Source organism: Lucilia cuprina, chromosome 4, assembly GCF_022045245.1.
Source record: "Lucilia cuprina isolate Lc7/37 chromosome 4, ASM2204524v1, whole genome shotgun sequence".
In the NCBI taxonomy this organism is placed as follows: Eukaryota; Metazoa; Arthropoda; class Insecta; order Diptera; family Calliphoridae; genus Lucilia; species Lucilia cuprina.
This window is the reverse complement of record NC_060952.1, coordinates 66,580,845-66,604,753: the sequence shown is the minus strand read 5'-3', so window position 1 is coordinate 66,604,753 and position 23,909 is coordinate 66,580,845. Positions and strand designations below refer to the sequence as shown.

Here is a 23,909-nt window from a genome sequence, read left to right as displayed (position 1 = left end):
CATACAATGTATAGTAGCTGAAAAACTTCGCAATAAATCAAGACCCAGAAACGACATGTTATCGCCTTCAAGTAACCCAACTGTCAAACGTGTAACAGAAACAAATACATACCTACCTAATATTTCGCAACATAAAATTTTCGCAGAGGTTACAAAAATTAACAAAAATTCTTTAAAACCATTTCTCCAAAAGAGCGAAGCGTGTTAGCTATATATATAAAAAATTACAAAATAATCAACCAAAAAAATAACATGGTGTTGTTAAAACGAGTTAATTGGCTATTGTAATTCAGAGAACGAATTAAGAAGAGTTGCTTTGTTTTTATTTCTGCAGTGAGTAAAACACAAACAATACCGAACAACAACAAGTATGATTGTTATATCGGTCAAAACGGGGTCTCTTTGATTCTACTTGACAGTTCGGTGTAGTGAACTACCACGTAAACCAACCATGATTGTTATATTCGGCGTTGCCGTATTTTATACCCACCATCAAATTATTCCCAAATAAATAAACTTTTGATATTTTATGAATATTTTATTATTATACAACCATATCGGAGCCTTAAATTACGCATTTCTAAACCTGTACCAATAAATATACCGATCTATTCAATTTTTGTAAAAATTCATTATGCCACAAATTTACACCAAAACAAGGTGCAACTGTAATGCTTTAAATGATGCATAAACGATTGTCCTGGCATGAAAACTGCCAAAGTTACTTGCAACCATATCGGAAATCAGATTACTGCGCACAGTGGGGCAGAATGGAAATTTTTTGGAAATAAATCTGGCGTTTCTAAACGGCTGATCCGATCGGGATAAAATTTTGCGTGAGCGTAGCCAAGGAGTATTCGAGTTTAAGTTTTGAAGATGAACCGCAGATGGCCCAGGGACGGAGCTGTGGGAGGGTACCTACGACATGTAAAATTTTTAAACTTGTGCCATTTTTTTGTTTTTCATCCAAATACAAAGATTTTTATATTTTCTGAAAGCGCTCGACGAGACTTTTGCTTGGACATACTACTTATCTCTTATAATATCCGAGTTTATAGGCATTTAAAAATTTAGTGATACAAAATTTACCATACCTTGGTCCGCCTTTTTTGAATACCGGGCGTAATTTTGGATCAAATGGACTCAATTTTCTCTTGTTAATTAGACAACAAAAATTTCCAATAATATACAAAAATTTCAGATCAATATCATTTACAGATCCAAAAATATACGTTTTTAAATTAAATATTCAAAAAATTTTAGATTTTTGCCGTTTTTTACCAAAATGTGTCTTAACCTTTTATTAATAAAATAAAATTTTCTTTAAGAACATATAATAATTTTATAGTTTTCTAAAAGGTATTTTACGTAAAACGCTTTGGCGTAAAAAACTTGTCCTATTTTTTGAAAATGTTGCCACTGCGTCCTTCCGAATATGTCCTATATTTTATCAAAACTTTCAACTTTGGGCGACATGTTCTAAATCCCAAAGCTGGGATCAGAAAACTGAAATCAGTTTTGGAAACCTCAATATGTTTTCTATTTACTCCAAAAGTATTTTTCCAGCCCTGAAAGAAATGTGGACCTATGGGCAAATATGTAAAAAATCCCATTTTTGGGATTTTCATTCCTATATTTTGGGAATTGCATTTTCTTATTTGAAATGACAAATTTAACAAGCGTTGAAGATTTCATTGAGTTTTGTTCATAAATAAAGATTTTGTCATATATTACATATTTGTTAAATTTCTAAAACTATGATTTATATCAAATTTTAATAGGGTTGCAGATAGCTACAACAATTTAGTCCATATTTATTCCTTAATATCGTTTTTAGTTAGATATGGAAATTTCTCGACCCTTTACAAAAATAATTCAAGCCAATATTCAATTACATTCAAAAATATGTTCATTTAAACCTGTGTCTTTAATTTCATTTTTCATATGTTAGTATTAAGTATGACAGAACATACATTTGGTGTTGAATAAAATTTTGGACAATTTTTAAAAATTATTTAGTTAATTATTTTATTAAGACTATAACATTGTATATACAATAAAAAAAATATAATTTTATTATGAGCCACGCACAACAACACCTAAATCACCCCACAAACCACCTTTCCCGCCCACCGAAATATAAAACACAATTAATACAATATCATCAGTTAGTTATAATAGCTTTTTTTATTTGAACTGTTTTCTTAACATAATACAATTAATTCTTACATCTACTTATATAGTTAATTCCTAACTACATTATTTTCTATAAAATAATCTGTTCATATCGGTATACATATCCAGAAGGTAATATAAGTCCATTAAATCTTCCTCGTTTTGAGATGATAGAGTTTCATAACAAATTCATCTTTTTCGCATAGTTGAAAGAAGGATCAGAAGATAGAAGTAAACGATTAAAAATATCTTCATTCTGTGATTGCCTGGAGATTTTCTTGAGCTGAAAGTTGAACATGCTTAAAATCTCTATTCCTCGCTTTGGGCTTCTTCTGTTAACTTCCAAGTGGAAGAATATTCGATTCAATTATTATTTGACATGACAGTAGAAAAGTAGACAAAACAGGCATATCAAAAATTGAAAACTTTTTGATGTAAAAAGTATGTCTGTGGATGGAAATCAAAAGAAATTTCGATTAAAATTTTGTAGTTGGATGGAAACTACTACGGAAATCTCAACTTACAACACATCAGCAGGAGTGCCTTGCAAGTCATACGAAGACTTATGTTCAAGGTCAAAAAAAAAGAGGGTCACACAAAAACTTTTTTCAATCTCAAATGAGGAAATTGCTGATACATTTAACGAAATGCTGAAAAAGGAAAACCAACCTATGGATGCCGTACATATTGCAACTATTCTTCCTAATGCATCACCAAAACGACTTAAGCGAATTGTGGAATGTATACCAACTCCAACATCACAATCAAATTTTACTGAAGAGGAAGCAATAGCGCTTATGTTGGAACTGGTTCTCAGTCGAAATAAGGACCAAATATTGAGGAAAGCTCTCCATGAAAAAGGACACAATATATTACCATCATACAAGGCGATCCAGGAAAAAACAAGCTATCCTACCATCACCTATTGCTGTTAATAATGTGGAAGCTTGTATTGATATATCATCTTTGCTCGAAAACACAGCATCAAGAATTGTGTCAGACTTTTCAGAAGACCAACTAAGGAAAATTCATAACTGTGATGTTGTCTTAATGTGTAAGTGGGGATGTGACGGTTTATCAGCACTTCCAGAATACAAACAAGCTTGTGGAATTCGGACATTAGCAGCCATCATTAGTGCCATTACGAATTCGTCCATATTCCCTTAATCCATCATCGTCAAGCATCGGAAATTCATTTGAAGATATATGGATCAATACAACTCCGTGTTCAAAAAATTTTTGTAGACCCATTGGATTAGAATATATAAAGGAGTCAAAGAAAACAACAAAAGATTTAGTGGAATATTTAAAAGATGAAATAAATGCACTGGAGCCCATTTGCATAAAAATAAAGGAATTCTCTATTAACGTATCATATCAGCTAAGCTTAACAATGGAAAGGTCAGCAATACCATAACAAAACTTCTTCCTTCTGGAGATGCTCAATATGTAATGAGAAAAAGTCGCAATTCTCAAACATAGGCAAAGCAGAAGTATAAATGAAGAAGTCCTGTCTTTCGGAATTTCACCACTTCATGCCAGAATACGATTTTTGGATTACTTTTTACACATAGCATACGACCTCAAATATAGAAGTGTGCCAGAGAATCTTACTAAATCAACAAAAAATAATGAAGAATTGAAAGAACTGAGAGCTGCGGAAAAAAGCAGAATCCAAGAAGAATTTAAAGTTCAGATGGGATTAAACATCGACAAACCACTTCCAAGTTGCAGTAGTACAAATACGGTAATACGGCGAGAAGGTTTTTTAGTGATTTTGAAATTACTTCAAAAATAACTGGAATCGACAAGGAGTTGCTTCGAAGAGTTAACACTATTTTAATGGCACTGAATAGTAAACATAAAATTAATGGAAATCGATTTGGGGAATATACATCTGAAATTTCTAAATTACTTGTATCTCTGTATCCATGGAGGAACTTACACCAACAGTAAACAAAGTATTGGAGAGTTAACAGAAGAAGCCCAGGAAGCGAGGAATCGAGATTTTAAGCATGTTCAACTTTTCAGCTTAAGAAAATGCTCCAGGCAATCACAGAATGAAGATTACCTGGATCTTTAATAAAATAATTAAATAAATAATTTTTAAAAATTGTCTAAATATTTTATTCAACACCAAATGTATGTTCTGTCATACTTAATACTAAAATATGAAAAAGATGAAATTAAAGGACACAGGTTTAAATGAACATATTTTTGAATGTAATTGAGATATTGGCTTGAAATTTTTTTGTAAAGGGTCAAGAATTTCCATATCTAACTAAAAAAAGATATTAAGGGATAAATATGGACTAAATTCTTGTAGCTATCTGCGACCCTATTAAAATTTTGATATAAATCATAGTTTTAGAAATTTAACACATATGTAATATATGACAAAATCTTTATTTATGAACAAAACTCAATGAAATCTTCAACGCTTGTTAAATTTGTCATTTCAAATAAGAAAATGTAAAAAAAATTGAAAAGGTCAAAGGTCATCCCGAAATTCCCAAAAATAGGAATGAAAATCCCAAAAATGGGATTTTTTACATTTTTTCCCATAGGGTCCACATTTCTTTCAGGGCTGGGAAAATACTTTTGGAGTAAAGAGAAAGCATATTGAGTTTCTAAAACTGCTTTCAGTTTTCTGATCCCAGCTTTGGGATTTTAGAACATGTCGCCCAAAGTTGAAGTTTTGATAAAAAAAATATGTCATATTCGGAAGGATGCAGTGGCAACATTTTCAAAAAATAGGACAAATTTTTTACGCCAAAGCGTTCTGCGTAAAGATACCTTTTAGAAAACTATAAAATTGTTATATGTTCTTAAAGAAAATTTTATTTTATTAATAAAAGAGTTAAGACACATTTTGGGCAAAAAAACGGCAAAAATCTAAAGTTTTTTGAATTTTTAAATTAAAAAACGTATATTTTTGGATCTGTAAATGATATTGATCTGAAATTTCTTGTATATTATTAGTCTAAGTAACAAGAAAAAATTGAGTCCATTTGGTCCAAAATTGCGCCCGGTATCCAAAAAAAGGCGGACCAAGGTATGGTAAATTTTGTATCACTAAATTTTTAAATGCCTATAACTCGGATATTATAAGAGATAAGTAGTATGCCCAATCATGTTTTTTCAAGATCTCGTCAAGCGCTTTCAAATATAAAAATCTTTGTATTTGGGTGAAAAACAAAAAAATGGCACGAGTTTAAAAATTTTACATGTCGTAGGTACTCTACTTTGAGCCGCCACAGCTCCGTCCCTGGAGCATCTGCGGGGTTCATTTTCAAAACTTAAACTCGAATACTCCTTGGCTACGCTCACGCCAAATTTTATCCCGATCGGATCAGCCGTTTAGAAATGCCAGATTTATTTCCAAAAAATTTACATTCTGCCCCACTGTGCTGCTCTCTCTCTGCTACTCTTGCTCTGCTGCTCTCACTCTGCCTTGTTATTATAAACAAGAGTATGTACAATAAAAAATTTACCGTATGATTATGTATCTTGTTTTTGTTTTTTGCAATATTTGTCTGAGCATAAAAAAAATTTAAATTTTTGATGAAATTTTCAGTGGATGTCTCGGATTTTTTATATCTCGGTTATTTATGGAAACTGATTTCAACAAACATACAGACGGACATGATATAATCGACTCCGCGATCTATAAGGATCCAGGTGAAGGGTATAAAAACGAATAAGAAAATAGTTTTTATATCCACCTTAAAAGAAGATGGTGAAATATTGTTTATAGACCCCATAAAGTAAGTATATTCTGGGATCTTAAGATTCTAAAACGCTAGCTCTGTCTGTTGTTGGCACGATAGCGTCCACAAAAAATTAGATATGGAGATGAAGTTTTCCCATAATATTCTCTATTAATCAGAAATGTTTGGTATTGAAAATAGCTAAAATCAGTCAACGATTTCACATAGCCCCTATCAAATGTACCGGCTTAAAAGTTTCAAACATTCATCAATTATTTGTATATGAAGCAAATGCTACGAAATTTGGCATAAGTCAGTTTTTGACTTCCGAAATTAAATTATGAATTATGGCGGACATTGAAATTTTGTGGGCATCGGTTTATATTTGACCCTACACCCCTATAAGGTCCCCTTTAAAAATGACTAATGTTTATTACTGGCTTCAAAATTATCATATGGCGACGAAATTGGACACAAACAAGTATTGTATGATACCAAATATCTTGATGAAATTTTGTGGGAATCGGTCTATATTTGACCCTACCCCCTATATAAGGTAACTATTAGAAAAATAATTAAAGGCTTAAAAATGCCAGTACAACAACAAAATTCGACATAAACACTTGTATAAAACAAAGTAGTACTACAAAATATTAAGGGAATAGGTCCATAACTGACCTTACCACCCATATAATGACTTTAACGCTAAATACCGGCGTCGAAATTAAACATTAACAAGTTTCGTATGACCCCAAATACCTCTGCGAAATTTTGTTGAGATCGGTCCATATTTGACCCTACACCCCTTATAAGGTTCCTATTAGAAAATGTATACATCAGCGCTCATTACTTTCTAAAAAATATGTGTACCAAGATGAAATTCGACATTAATATAATTTGTATGCACCAAAATCGTTCTACAAAATGTTACGGAGATCGGTCTATAATTGACCCTACGCCCATAAAGTCCTCATCAGAAATCATCAGATTACAACAACGAAATTCGACGTACGTATTATATGTATGAATCCAAATCGTTCTAAAAAATTTTTGGGGAATCGGTAAATAAAAAATTCGAGTACAACAACGCAATTGGAGAATAACTTGATATGTATGAATCGAAATTGTATGAACTAAAATTTCTTTTTCAATTCTACGAGGATCAGTCTATAAGATGCCCTACCGCATATAAGTTTCCTTTAAGAAATCACTTAAACGCTCATTAATGGCTTAAAAATGCGAATACAGTGATGAAATTCGACATAAAAATGATTTTCATACAAAAAGATTTTACGATGATCGGTTCATAATTGATGCTACCCCCATATAGGCTGCCCTCCAAAAAATTACAGAAAAATGTTGTACAGACAGATGAGGATAGGTTCACAATTGGTTCATATCACGCATATAACTCCTCTTACAAAAATGCAGTTTATGGTTAAAATTGTTCAACTTTTATAACCATAAACTAATTTTAACACACGATTTTAACTTTTATTAATGGACTTTATATATACTATATATATATATATATATATATATTATATAATTATATATATATATATATTATATAATATATATATTAATATATATATATATAATATATATATATATATAATATATATATATATTATATATATATATATATATATATTTATATATATATATATTATATATATAGAAAGAATTTTTGTTGCATATTATCCGACTTAAGAGATAAGTAGTATGTCCAAGCAAAAGTCTCGTCGAGCGCTTTCAGAAAATATAAAAATCTTTGTATTTGGGTGAAAAACAAAAACATGGCACAAGTTTAAAAATTTTACATGTCGTAGGTACCCTCCCACAGCTCCGTCCCTGGGCCATCTGCGGGGTTCATCTTCAAAACTTAAACTCGAATACTCCTTGGCTACGCTCACGCAAAATTTTATCCCGATCGGATCAGCCGTTTAGAAACGCCAGATTTATTTCCAAAAAAATTCCATTCTGCCCCACTGTGCGCAGTAATCTGATGTTCCGATATGGTTGCAAGTAACTTTGGCAGTTTTCATGCCAGGACAATCGTTTATGCATCATTTTAAAGCATTACAGTTGCACCTTGTTTTGGTGTATAATTTGTGGCATAATGAATTTTTACAAAAATTGAATAGATCGGTATATTTATTGGTACAGGTTTAGAAATGCGGTAATTTAAGGCTCCGATATGGTTGTATAATAATAAAATATTCATAAATATCAAAGTTTATTTATATGGGAATAATTTGATGGTGGGTATATAAGATTCGGCAACGCCGAATATAACAATCATACTTGTTGTTGTTTCGGTATTGTTTGTGTTTTACTCACTGCAGAAATAAAAACAAAGCAACTCTTCTTAATTCGTTCTCTGAATTACAATAGCCAATTAACTCGTTTATACAACACCATCGTAATTCGTTTTGGTAGTTTATCGCCATGTTATTTTTTTGGTTGATTATTTTGTAATTTTTTGGAGCAATTTGAAACTCTGGAGCACTTTCTTTGCCACTGGCAGCATCCGTCGAAGTTAGATCTAAGTATTTTGGAAGCGATGTTATTTCGGAAATAACATTACTAACTAACACTGATTGAAAAATTCTTAGGAATTACGTACTGGAAACTGAGTTTCGGAACATTAAAAAAATAATACTCAGTGAACAATTTTTTTTTATAAAAAGGAGCGCACATTAGGTAGGTATGTATTTGTTTCTGTTACACCTTTGACAGTTGGGTTACTTGAAGGCGATAACATGTCGTTTCAATGGATAAGTGTTTTCCTGCGCATTTGCCACATCTTTGTTGTTTAAAGTGTAACTTTTACACTTTTTAAATTGAGGTTTCATTTTATGTTGTTTTACTGGTTCGATATTTACGACATTATTTCGAATATGATTTATTTTATGTATCGGTTCTGTTGTGCGCTCCTTTTTATAAAAAAAAATTGTTCACTGAGTATTATTTTTTTAATGTTCCGAAACTCAGTTTCCAGTACGTAATTCCTAAGAATTTTTCAATCAGTGTTAGTTAGTAATGTTATTTCCGAAATAACATCGCTTCCAAAATACTTAGATCTAACTTCGACGGATGCTGCCAGTGGCAAAGAAAGTGCTCCAGAGTTTCAAATTGCTCCAAAAAATTACAAAATAATCAACCAAAAAAATAACATGGTGTTGTATAAACGAGTTAATTGGCTATTGTAATTCAGAGAACGAATTAAGAAGAGTTGCTTTGTTTTTATTTCTGCAGTGAGTAAAACACAAACAATACCGAAACAACAACAAGTATGATTGTTATATCGGTCAAAACGGGGTCTCTTTGATTCTACTTGACAGTTCGCGTGTAGTGAACTACCACGTAAACCAACCATGATTGTTATATTCGGCGTTGCCGTATCTTATATACCCACCATCAAATTATTCCCATATAAATAAACTTTGATATTTATGAATATTTTATTATTATACAACCATATCGGAGCCTTAAATTACCGCATTTCTAAACCTGTACCAATAAATATACCGATCTATTCAATTTTTGTAAAAATTCATTATGCCACAAATTATACACCAAAACAAGGTGCAACTGTAATGCTTTAAAATGATGCATAAACGATTGTCCTGGCATGAAAACTGCCAAAGTTACTTGCAACCATATCGGAACATCAGATTACTGCGCACAGTGGGGCAGAATGGAAATTTTTTGGAAATAAATCTGGCGTTTCTAAACGGCTGATCCGATCGGGATAAAATTTTGCGTGAGCGTAGCCAAGGAGTATTCGAGTTTAAGTTTTGAAGATGAACCCCGCAGATGGCCCAGGGACGGAGCTGTGGGAGGGTACCTACGACATGTAAAATTTTTAAACTTGTGCCATTTTTTTGTTTTTCATCCAAATACAAAGATTTTTATATTTTCTGAAAGCGCTCGACGAGACTTTTGCTTGGACATACTACTTATCTCTTATAATATCCGAGTTATAGGCATTTAAAAATTTAGTGATACAAAATTTACCATACCTTGGTCCGCCTTTTTTGAATACCGGGCGTAATTTTGGATCAAATGGACTCAATTTTCTCTTGTTAATTAGACAACAAAATTTCCAATAATATACAAAAAATTTCAGATCAATATCATTTACAGATCCAAAAATATACGTTTTTAAATTTAAAAATTCAAAAAATTTTAGATTTTTGCCGTTTTTTACCCAAAATGTGTCTTAACTCTTTTATTAATAAAATAAAATTTTCTTTAAGAACATATAATAATTTTATAGTTTTCTAAAAGGTATCTTTACGTAAAACGCTTTGGCGTAAAAAACTTGTCCTATTTTTTGAAAATGTTGCCACTGCGTCCTTCCGAATATGTCCTATTTTTTATCAAAACTTCAACTTTGGGCGACATGTTCTAAAATCCCAAAGCTGGGATCAGAAAACTGAAATCAGTTTTGGAAACCTCAATATGTTTTCTATTTACTCCAAAAGTATTTTTCCAGCCCTGAAAGAAATGTGGACCCTATGGGCAAATATGTAAAAAATCCCATTTTTGGGATTTTCATTCCTATATTTTGGGAATTGCATTTTCTTATTTGAAATGACAAATTTAACAAGCGTTGAAGATTTCATTGAGTTTTGTTCATAAATAAAGATTTTGTCATATATTACATATTTGTTAAATTTCTAAAACTATGATTTATATCAAAATTTTAATAGGGTTGCAGATAGCTACAACAATTTAGTCCATATTTATTCCTTAATATCGTTTTTTAGTTAGATATGGAAATTCTCGACCCTTTACAAAAAATTTCAAGCCAATATCTCAATTACATTCAAAAATATGTTCATTTAAACCTGTGTCCTTTAATTTCATCTTTTTCATATGTTAGTATTAAGTATGACAGAACATACATTTGGTGTTGAATAAAATTTTGGACAATTTTTAAAAATTATTTAGTTAATTATTTTATTAAGACTATAACATTGTATATACAATAAAAAAAATATAATTTTATTATGAGCCACGCACAACAACACCTAAATCACCCCACAAACCACCTTTCCCGCCCACCGAAATATAAAACACAATTAATACAATATCATCAGTTAGTTATAATAGCTTTTTTTATTTGAACTGTTTTCTTAACATAATACAATTAATTCTTACATCTACTTATATAGTTAATTCCTAACTACATTATTTTCTATAAAATAATCTGTTCATATCGGTATACATATCCAGAAGGTAATATAAGTCCATTAAATCTTCCTCGTTTTGAGATGATAGAGTTTCATAACAAATTCATCTTTTTCGCATAGTTGAAAGAAGGATCAGAAGATAGAAGTAAACGATTAAAAATATCTTCATTCTGTGATTGCCTGGAGATTTTCTTGAGCTGAAAGTTGAACATGCTTAAAATCTCTATTCCTCGCTTTGGGCTTCTTCTGTTAACTTCCAAGTGGAAGAATATTCGATTCAATTATTATTTGACATGACAACAATACTTTGTGTACTGTTGGTGTTAGTTCCTCCATGGATACAGAGTACAAGTAATTTAGAAATTTCAGATGTTATATTCCCCAAATCGATTTTCATTAATTTTATGTTTACTATTCAGTGCCATTAAAATAGTGTTAACTCTTCGAAGCAAACTCCTGTCGATTCAGTTATTTTTGAAGTAATTTCAAAATCACGAAAAACCTTTTCCCCGTATTACCGTCATTTGTACTACCGCAACTTGGAAGAGGTTTGTCGATGTTTATCCCATCTGAACTTTAAAATTCTTCTTGGATTCTGTTTTTCCTCTCTCAGTTCTTTCAATTCTTCATTATTTTTTATTGATTTAGTAAGATTCTCTGGCACACTTCTATATTTGAGGTCGTATGCTATGTGCAAAAAGTAATCCAAAAATCGTCTTCTGTCATGAAGTGGTGGAAATTCCGAAAGACAGGACTTCTTCATAATACTTTGTTTTGTTTATATTTGAGAATTGCGACTTTTTTCATTACATATTGAGCATCTCAGAAGGAAGAAGTTTCTGTTATGGCATTGCTGCCTTTCCATCAATCATTGTTAAGCTTAGCTGATATGATACGTTAATAGAGAATTTCTTTATTTTAATGCAAATGGGGTCCAGTGCATTTATTTCATTTTTTAAATATTCCACTAAATCTTTTGTTGTTTTCTTTGAATCTTTATATATTCAAATCCAAAGGGTCTACAAAATTTTTTGAACCCGGAGTTGTATTGATCCATATATCTTCAAATGAATTTCCGATGCTTGACGATGATGGATTAAGGGAATATGAACGAATTCGTAATGGCACTAATGATGACATAAATACACTTTTGTAGTCTGCTAATGTCCGACTTCACAAGCTTGTTTGTATTCTGGAAGTTTGAAAAACCGTCACATCCACTTACACATTAAGACAACATCACAGTTATGAATTTTCCTTAGTTGGTCTTCTGAAAAGTCTGACACCATTCTTGATGCTGTACGGGCATTCTAGATTGGTTTTCCTCTTTCAGCATTTCGTTAAATGTATCAGCAATTTCCTCATTTGAGATTGAAAAAGTTTTTGTGTGACCCTCTTTTTTTTTGACCTTGAACATAAGTCTTCGTATGATTGTAAGGCGCTCTGCTGATGTGTTGTAAGTTGAGATTTCCGTAGTAGTTTCCATCCAACTACAAAATTTTAATCGAAATTTCTTTTGATTTCCATCAAGACTTACTTTTTACATCAAAAATTTTAAAAAGTTTTCAATTTTTGATATGCCTGTTTTGTCTACTTTTCTACTATATGTAGTTTTTATATAATTTGAAATGTCTTCAATTCTTTCTGGCCCTTTTGAAGATACACTCCATAAAACGGAAACAAGCTCTTAGTACTTTAATGTAACCTTCATTGTAGATTTATTAAATATGGTACTTAAAATCTGAGAAGTTTACTTATATACCAATTCTTGTCATTTCCGATACAGGTATTCCAAAGTTAAAATTACGAACTGTCTACCTATTAACATTTAGGACTATATTACTATAACCTGTAATTAGTCATTTATATTTCTTATTAGTGAATGAATCGAAATTATCATTACCTGTATATTTTTACCTACATGATCATAAACGAAACAGAACGAAATGATCTGTCGAAAAAATTTAGGTAAAAAATAGTTATAAATTTCTGAAAATTTAAGCATAATAGGACCTTTCAATTATAAGGATAAGCAAACAAATAGAAAATAGGTAAATATAAGATTTAAACATGTTCTGTCATATTTAATACCAAAAAATGAAAAATATGAAATTAAAGGATACAGGTTTAAATGAACATATTTTTGAATGTAATTGAGATATTGGCTTGAAATTTTTTGTAAATTGTCGAGAATTTCCATATCTAACTAAAAAAAGATATTAAGGAATAAATATGGACTAAATTGTTATAGCTATCTGCGACCCTATTAAAATTTGGATATAAATCATAGTTTTAGAAATTTAACAAATATGTAATATATGACAAAATCTTTATTTATGAACAAAACTCAATGATATCTTCAACGCTTGTAAAATTTGTCATTTCAAATAAGAAAATGCAAAAAAAAAATTGAAAAGGTCAAAGGGCATCCCGCAATTCCCAAAAATAGGAATGAAAATCCCAAAAATGGGATTTTTACATTTTTGCCCATAGGGTCCACATTTCTTTTAGGGATGGGAAAATACTTTTGGAGTAAATAGAAAACATATTGAGGTTTCCAAAACTGCTTTCACTTTTCTGATCCCAGCTTTGGGATTTTAGAACATGTCGCCCAAAGTTGAAGTTTTGATAAATAATAGGTCATATTCGGAAGGACGCAGTGGCAACATTTTCAAAAAATAGGACAAGTTTTTTACGCCAAAGCGTTCTGCGTAAGGATACCTTTTAGAAAACTATAAAATTGTTATATGTTCTTAAAGAAAATTTTATTTTATTAATAAAAGAGTTAAGACACATTTTGGGTAAAAAACGGCAAAAATCTAAAATTTTTTGAATTTTTAAATTAAAAAACGTATATTTTTGGATTAAATTAAGTCAAAATGTAATATAGCTCTAAAGATAAAGTATTTGAAATACTAATAAATAAATCATAATAAAAAAATAAAAAATTAGGTATATTGATCCATGTTTTCCCATACATGTGAACAGCTTTGACAGTCATAAATATAAAAATTAAACTCTGTTCGTAAATTAAAATTCAACAAGACAAAAAATGAAATTTCAATAATTAGTAAAACTATTTTTTTTAAGACATTATCTTAAATTTTGCCTTTAACATTGCCAATAGCGAACCTTATTTAATATGTTGTCGCTCAACTTGTCTTTAATAGGGTTTAAAAGATACCAACCTTCAGGTCTTTGTCGCTAATATTTTCGTTACCGACGAATTCTTACACATTGCACAGTGGTATAGGAAAAAAAAAAGAGGGAAATAATTCGGTAACTTCTAAACGGTTAATCCGAGCCAACCAGGGGCCCGGCGGGGGGTCCTCAAATTAGGACACCTCGGCTATGTTAAATTTTTAAAACGATCCTATTTCTTCATTTGAGTTCCGATTTAAAAAAAAATTCGTATATAGAATCTCCTCATCTAGCACTATAAAAAATGTCGTCATAGCAGTTAATTATCTCTTATAGTTTAGGAGATATTCGCATTTGAAAATTAAAATTTTAATATTCCCGATTTTCGCCATTTCTTTTTTTATTCGCTTAACAACAAGTTTATATATCAAGCAGTGAAAGAATTATGTAAAAATCATGACTGAGTCCAAAGTTATAGGAAATAAAAATGTTTCACGATAAACAGCTGATATTTTGCATGCTCTTCAAAAATATTTTGTGTTCACATTACAGCAAACAAATATTTGATAAAAAACGTCAAATATTTGATAGGTGTCGACAACACCTCCTCTTTGTGCATACCAAATTTCATTAAAATCGGATTAACCGTTTAGAAGTTACCGAATTATTTCCCTCTTTTTTTTTCCTATACCACTGTGCATTGTCGTTTAGCCAACTCATGAATCGTCAACGAAAATGTCGTCTACAATAATTTTGCATTTCATTTAAAATTATTCTAAATTTGAAATAAACTCGTTGTGTTTGCTCTTTACAAAAAATTTTATATAGGCATTTCCACCGTGGCTCAAAAACTAAAAGTCATCAAAAATAAAATTTAAACTTCTATTATTATAGAAAAAGATTCAAATTTTATTATATTAAAGACCCCAAAGCTTTTCTTAACCACTATGATGAGAAATCGTAATTAAAAGTTACAATAATATTTCAGGCATATTTTTGCACCTTTAGTAGCATTTGCTTTTAATAGTTTTTATTATTTTAAAGGCTAATATTTAAATAGACTTTTATCGGAACACATTTGTTGAAATAATAGTTATCTTAAAATATACAAATAAAAAAGATAAAGATCCTTAAAAGGCAAATTTTCGGTTTTCTTTCATAGACTTTTAAATGTGACGTTCGTCACGTTGAAACAGGATTTAACCCGATAACTTTTTAGTTGGCATTCAGAAGTATTCAAAACTTTGAATATAAATCAAGTTTAGTATAAAGAACTCAATTTAAAAGAAAAAAAAATAATTCTAAGCGGGATTATTTTTTAATGAATTTTAAAGTCTGTCACGTCACATTACATAAATTTTCTCAAGTGCAACCTTCGAATTGTGAAATATTGTTATTTAAAAAGATGTAATATCTATGCAATTTATTCAATTAGGTGATAGTTATGATTTTTTAGTTGATAAATGGAAGAAAAAGCATAGAAATTCAACAAATGATATTTTTAAGAAACGTATGGAAAAAGTGATTTTCGGATATCGGCTTTATATGGGCGTTATGACCGATTATTGTATTATCATCAAAAGGGTCAGTAGTTGTATATTTGGAATTTTTTGTGTGTGTATTATCAGGATGGCGAAATTTTAGTTATATATCCAAGTTTATGGGTATATCAAATGTGGGCTTTGTATGGAAGCTATGCCTAATCATGGACAAATTTAAAAAAAAAATTAGGATGAACTATTTTTGTGTATGTCAAAATTATTTGTGTTGAATTTTATGGTGATATAAGCATTTTTAAAAGTTTTATGTTAATTATGGTTTATTCTTATATTATTCTTATACGGTAGCTATTTTCAACTAAAATGTTATTATATAGTCGAAATATTTCTCCGATTCCAAAAAATTTCAACAATGTCCGTCCAAAATAAATCTATGGACTAATTAATTTTCAATAATTAATAATCAATAAATGTTCCAAATTACAATAAAAAAGGTTTTATCCAAATAGCCAGGTGAAATCGCAGATTTATACATTTTTGTCAAAAAAGAAATAAGCAACTTCTATTTCTATCACGTCACGCACTTTAACTACCTATATCTTAGGGCCATTAAGATCTTTCAATTCCTTCTTTCGACCAGTTATAGAGCTATTGAAGCCGTATATAAAAATACAATAATTTTTAAAAAATATATATGTATATATATTTTTCATATCTTTTAAACGTACGACCGTCACGTTCGTCACGATGCCCATGTACGAAAATGTTACTATAAATTGTTATATTGTTATTTATCAGTTAAGCAAACACTAATGTTTATATTAAAAACTTATTATATTGTATAATATAACTTATTGCAACATACTCGCAATGTGGTAGGGAATGATGTATTCGGATACATTTTGTACTTTCATAGTTTTGTTATTTTATGACATAAAATTTATACCCTTCAGTACGAATTATGCCAATTTACACCTTTCACTAGTTTTATTACCGCATTTTCAAATAACTAAGTAGTTACCGGTGGTAAATGAAGTGGTCGAAATTTTGGCTAAATATAATCTACATTTCATCACTGCAATCAATAGTTCACATTTGATAAATTTTCGCATGAAAATAAATTCCAAATAAATGAAATGTATTAAAAAAGCCACTTTGATAGTCATATGTAGTGATTAAGATAATCACATGGCACATTTCTGACGAATTGTAATGTTGAAAGTGTCCATTTGCATTAAATGACGCAGAAAATACCAAAAATGTTACAAAAATTACATGCTATTCAAATCAGAAATTAGATTTTGTTTAAACAATAGATCAGTAGCTCAGTGGTACGAGCTTCTAACTACAAATTGAAATACACCAAGTTCAACCCCGGCCTGAGAATTCATTATACCCTACACCACTATAGTGGGGAGGGTATTATGCGTTTGTGCTGAAGTTTGTAACACCCAAACTTTTCTGAGTCGACGGACTTTTCCGTCCGTCTGTGTATTCATGTAAACATTGTGCGCAAGCTACAGGTCGCAATTTTCAAGATAATTTGATGAAATTTGGCACATACTCTTTTTTTGGTTCAAGGACATTCGCTATCGAAAATGGTTGAAATCGGTCCATTATTTCTCCTAGTCCCCATAGAACCGTACTCCCGAATCAGGCCTTTAGGCTCCTAAGCACGTTAAATGTTTTATAATGTCAGAAAAAATCAGCAAATATTAGTTTTATAGAACAATAAATGACAAAACTAATTTTTATTGTGATCGGGCCCCATACAGACTCCCCTTCAGAAAATGACTTGAAGGTCAAAATTAACTTATAATTACTATAAAACGATTAAAATCGTTTATAAGGTTAGGCCCATATTTACCCCTTCTTCCCTATGAGCCCACTTGTAGAAAATCTCTTTTTTTTGTCAACAATAAGTAAAAATATTCCACAATAAAACAAATTAAATACTTTATTTAAAAAAATTCAAAATTTTAACATACTGACTGGTGTAGGGTATCATATGGTCGGCAATGTCCGACTATAAATTCATACTTGTTTTTATTTTTTAATTTTTTGTTGGAGAAGTTGAGCTAGTGGGTTGAAAATTCACTAGTGGTGAATCTTAGTGGCTGTTGATATCGCCGTTGTCGAACTAGTTCGTCGTACTCGTACTGCGGAGTGTATACAAATCCGAATTCCGTCAGAATTTGTAACGAAAATCGTATGAAAGGTTGCTCGGATTTCGGAAATCTTTGTCTGAGGAAATTCGGAAAAATGTCGGAGTCAGAATTCGATACGAAATTTGATGTAAATTCTGAAGTAAATTTCGACAAATCTGATTGAAGTCGGACAAATGTCTGATACCATGTGTGACATTCTTTCGACATTTCGAACGAAAGTCTGATCAAATATAAGAAAATCTGATAGATGTCGGATAAATGTCTGATAAAATCTTCGACAGTTCGCACAAAAGTCTGATCAAAGTTAAGAAAATGTCCCAACTATTCAGATCAACGTCTGGTGAAAACTATTTTTATATATATTTTATTATTATTTTTAGTAATAATTTATAAATTACTAAAAATAATAATAGAGACTTATAGATTATTTTTAAAATTATTAAAATTAAACCATACTACATACATATTATAAAATTATAAAATTAAACCCTAAAAAATATGTAGTTTTTAACTAATTTTTCTGTATTAACAAAGTTTAAACAAATTTAAGCACTAATCATCACATATGCTAATGTTGTTTACTTAATTTCCAAAGAGCAACGGAGAAAAAAGAACATAAAAATTAAATTCCCTTTTAAAGTACAGTTGACGAATTTTAAAATACAAAAAAAAAAAACAAAATTTCCTTCAGATAATGTTTAGAGTTGTCGCAAAGTTTTCTTAAAAAATCACTAAGCAAAAAATATCAGAAAATGTGCAGACTAATCTATTAAATATCTAAAGGAAACAATTTTTTTTCAGATTATGTGCAGATTATAATTCAGAAAATGTGCAGACTATTCTCCTTTATGCCTAAAGAATAATATAGGAATAAAAATAAAATTGTCCTTCGCCAATGTGCAGATTAGTCTCATAATTGTCGTAACAATAAAATTCCCTTTCGGCAATGTGCAGACAAGTCTGATGTTAATCGTTTAATACTTCAGAAAAGTCTAATTAAAAGTTTGCCGATTATTCTGTAAAATGTCTAAAGAAAATTTATATTAATCGTTAAAAATTCTGATAAAGTATAAGAATTATTTCAGAAAATTTCTGACATCGGACATGTCTGAAAAAAATTGTTTACTGGGATTTCTTACTCTTAGTAACACTTCTATTTATTTTCTATGCAAAGTAAATTAATAAAGTAGCGACATCTCTTGTTGTACAACATGTGTATTTTGTTTTTGGAATAATTCAAGAATGTGTCAAAATAAAATTTAACAAAAATTTCCTTTAACAACAATGTCTTTTTACAAATTTTAACAAATAGCTAAATACAATTTAAAAATGGCGATATAAACAAAAATTTTCAAAACAAACTTTGAAAACTAATTTCATTTATATAGTTAAAAAAATAGTCAGTTGTTTACTTTGTTCCTATGGTTGTTTGCAAGCTATTCTCTTGTTTGCAAATTATGTTGTTTTTACAAATTTTGTTTGCAATTTCTGAAACAAAGGGACATTAACCTACATTGTTGAATGCTGTAAACCAACTAAAGATAATATTTGTAAGTTTTACGCTCTTGTAAGTTTTACGATCAGGTTGAGTGCGTATGAATTGCCGAAAATCTTCGTAATTAGACATATGAACGTGCAACGCTGCTGAAAAGTCACAATATAAAACAGGACTAAAGCTACGTTCAGACCTGTAAAATATTTGGTCCAAATATTTGTTATAAAATATTTATAAAGTTGCGTCAAACAAATGCAATATTTATTTCATGTTCAGACTTGAATAAATATTTGATGGTATTGTTTTATCAAACAGTGCAAAAATAATTTGGTTCAAACACACACATGTTTTGCAGCCACAGTATATCGTATATTTTCATGCAAGAAAAAAACAATTTGGCAATTTGTTTTAATTTTAACTATTTTTATTAGGTTTAAAATTAAATTTTTATAATAAATTTTAATAATATAAATTTTAATAATTTATTTTCTGAAAAAGAGTGTTATCACCTCATACAAAAATGTAAATAGTCGCTTATATGACTGGTTTTATTTTATTTTTTATAAAATATAATTCTGAGACAAAGTTGTGACATTTAATTGAAATTCAAGCAATTGCGTAAATTAATGATAATTATTATGTTTGTTGTTTGTTTTGTTATTTATTGGTTGGTAACAACATACTATATATAGTTATACTACATAATATATGCATCTATAGTCTAGTTTGCAGTCTAGTCCAACGGTTCCCAAATTACAATTAAATAAGAGATACTGTTATCTCGGAGTATGAAGTTAGGCCACATTTCATAATTCAAGGACAAGCTTATCGCAGATTTAATTTTGTCAAATTGTAAACAAAAGTGTTCTTGTTTGGAAGGACTAAAATAATATATTTCCGAAACAAAGATGACTCTTTATTCGTCTTCAATACGTTAATCCAGGTAATTTTATATATAAATATTCCATTCCGTGATACACAGATTTTAACTTTATTTTTTCGACCAATATTATTAAATTAACATCAGAAAATGCAGAAATAGTCAAAACCATGCAGTAAAATTCACAGTACTTTCGCAAAGAGTTCAACTCATATATTGTGCGGATAAACGCATTCCGCAACAATATCGAAATTTTCCCGAAAAATTAGCTAACATACTCAGATTACCCGTCTGCAATCGCAAAAAAATTTTGCAACGTGACTCTTTAAGCACATTTCGACGATATTTGATGAAGAAACCTTTTTGTTACCTTAAAGAAAAATGAACGTGAAAGATCTCACGATCATAAAATTAAACATCATGTTAACATTTCAACAATTATCTTCTATCTTCAAGAACAGGCAATTGAAACATCTCAGAAATATTAATTATTCTGAATGTACGGGAATATTTTATAGAAATGACATATCTACATCTGATTGACCTTGGGATTTATGGACTATGACAATTTTCGGATGAACAAAAACATATTTAGAACAATAAGATATCAAAATATGTATGGAGGTCCGCGAATTTAAATAAATTCCTCAAGGGGTCCGCGAAGTAAAAACCGGGGGAACCGCTGGTCTAGTCTATAGTCAAGCTATAGTTTAGCCTATAGTTTTGTCTATACTCTAGTTTATAGTATTGTTTATAGTCTAGTCTATAGGTTATAATCTAGTCTATAGTTAAGTAATTAATTGAGAAATTATTTAATTAATTTATTACTCAATTTATTTAAACAATTATTTATTATATTAATGGATATAAAAATATATTAATATTAAAAAATTCTCTATAATTTTAAATTTTATAGATATGTAATTTAATGAAAATTATTTATAATTTGGTTATTTCCGGGCTTATAGCGATTTTTTTGAAATCGCTATAAACCGTTCCAAACAACCAAAGTTTGGACAGTAAAGATCCACCATCTATCTCTTTTCCACTTGCACAAGGTATTGAAATGTAATTTCAATACATTGTGCAAGTCTATCTATCTCTTTTCCACTTGTACTAGGTATTGAAATGTAATTTCAATACCTTATGCAAGTCTATCTATCTCTTTTCCACTTGCACAAGGTATTGAAATGTAATTTGTATTTTTTGTGGTAAAATTTTGGTGAAAAATAATATTAAATGAAATTTTAGAATATATAGAATTTATTATTTAATGATATAGCTTTTTAAACACATATATTTTTGGCTTTTGATTTGGTTGCGCATTAGCTGTTCTTGTTGTTATGTTCCTCCTTGCCTGCAAACAAAATCTTGTTTTTTTACTGTTTTATCCGTCAATTGCTTTACGAAATTATTTGTTGTAATGTGAACACCGGGCAAACAAACTTTTACTATTTGTATTGAATTGTGTTTGGCTTTGTTTCTTCAAACAAAACGTCAAAATAGAAATACTCATTTTAAGCACATTATGAAATAAAAATGTATTTAATTTTTTGTTTTTAGGCAGAAATTTCTATGAAATCAGAAAAAATATTATTAAATAGTTTCTTCAACGTTTAACAAAAATGTTTCATGGTTGGTGTTCACATTGTATTCACACTAAGAAAATATTTGTAGGTTGAAAAATAAAAATGTTTCACGAAAAACAGCTGATATTTTGCTTGCTCTTCAAAAATATTTTCTGTTCACATTACAGCCAACAAATATTTGATAAAAAACGTCAAATATTTGATAGGTGTGAACGTACCTTAACTTAAAAACTCGCTCTGACTTGTTTATTTTAGTAATAAAAATAAAATTTTAATTTATATTTAAGCCTGCTTTTGACGGATCCTCTGTTTATTATGATATATTTGGGATTTACTTCGTCACATATTCGGTAGATTTTGCAACTGTTTTCAATTACATTATTGTAATTTGTTCAGTTTTACTGCCGTATATCGTACTGTCCAGAGCTACCAAAGGAATAAATAAAAAACATTTAAGATACGAAATATTTTTGGGCTTTCTAATTAAAACGATCAGCTTAGTAACATCATGTGCCTGTTGCTATGCTATTGCATATGATCTAGATGTGATGGGAAAACCAATGACATGGTAAGTGAGATTAATAAATATGTATGTATGAACAGTAGTGTTACAAAAATGTCACATATTTTCTCTTAAAGGCAATATGGACTTAAATAATAATTGTGTTTTCCAGTAATTTTGTCAAAAAATATTCCGCCAAATGTTTGTCCATCTGTTTACAATTTTTATTTTTTGACAACAACAAAAATTATGATTGAAAAATGCTTAGCCTAAATGCACAGTAGGATTTCCCGAGGACCACGCCTTTAGAGGAATATTTTTCAAACGATGCGTTTTGATGTACAAAATAAGAGAAAAATTAAAAAAATGAATTGCAAAGGCCTTCAGTTTTCTACCAGCGATGAAGAATCTTGACCTAACTACAATATGTTCAATAAAAGTACTACAATTTGAACACATAATTCGAAAAAAACAAAAAAGAAACCCACTAAAAATAATTTTATTGTCCAAAAATACTCTACAAAAATTTTAAGATTATTTTCCTGAAGACAGCGGGAAATTGCGGAATTTTTGAAAGCCATTTAAAAAAATCTAAGATATTTTTCAATTGCTGGTAGAAAAATATTTTTATTTTTTTCGTGAGTTCATATGCAACTATTGACAGTTATTTCTACATGAAGTGCTGCTGAAAGGCTGCTCCTCCTGGCACTCTAATGTCTATATGGGCAATTTTATTAATTTTAAGATCAGTCCATAATTGGTAGATATACATAAAATACTACACTTTTTTTATACCGTTTCTTACATTATTTTTTAACTTTTACATTATTTTTTAACTAATATTTGTATAAATGTTTATATATAATTTTATTTTTTAAAGGTATTCAAATACATTTTTGTGTATTCCAACTTATTGTTTAGTTACAATCTTTGTTCAGAGTATAGCGCATTTAATTTTTAATCGTAATCAAAAGGTAAGTTCCACTGATTTTATACATATGTGTGTATGTTTTACGTTTTAACTTTTTCCTACTTAGACTCCACTAAGTTTGGCATTACAAACTCAAGCACGCTTGATAGGTACCAGCTTTTTTTGGGGCATACTTTCAGCTGCATTAACTGGAGCTGGTATACGAACTGCATATGCTCTAATTGTCCCACTTCTTATTACGTTATTGGCTAACTTAATAATTGGAATATTGAAGTTTGAAAATACAAGTAAGTATCCACAGCATGGCAAAATAGTTTTTGTATCAAAATGTGATGAATATTTACGATTCACAAACATTACAATATATGGTTAAATCCAGAAAATTTTTAAATTTTGGGTTATGAAAAGAGTTTGTAAGTTTAATGATGGCACATTAATCTCCTTTTATATACGTGTAGAATTACTCACAACTACATATGCCAAATCTGTTTTTTGTGAACGTATATAAATTTAAACAAGTAGGAAAGTATAGTCGGGCATGGCCGACCATATGATACCCTACACCATGAGTATATTTTTACAATTTTTACTTTTATAAAATTTTTATTTTTTGTA

The 23,909-nt window shown here is 29.8% G+C and overlaps 1 protein-coding gene across 1 annotated transcript in view; it reads left to right on the top strand.

The window, feature by feature from the left end:
• Positions 1-23,909, top strand: part of LOC111681669 (endoplasmic reticulum metallopeptidase 1-like) — a 237,587-nt gene that overhangs the window by 141,691 nt on the left and 71,987 nt on the right. The window contains exons 7-9 of the mRNA XM_046948809.1: positions 22,149-22,429; positions 23,244-23,337; positions 23,401-23,581. Coding sequence (XP_046804765.1) covers positions 22,149-22,429; positions 23,244-23,337; positions 23,401-23,581 — 556 coding nt within the window. The remainder of the gene's footprint in view (positions 1-22,148; positions 22,430-23,243; positions 23,338-23,400; positions 23,582-23,909) is intronic.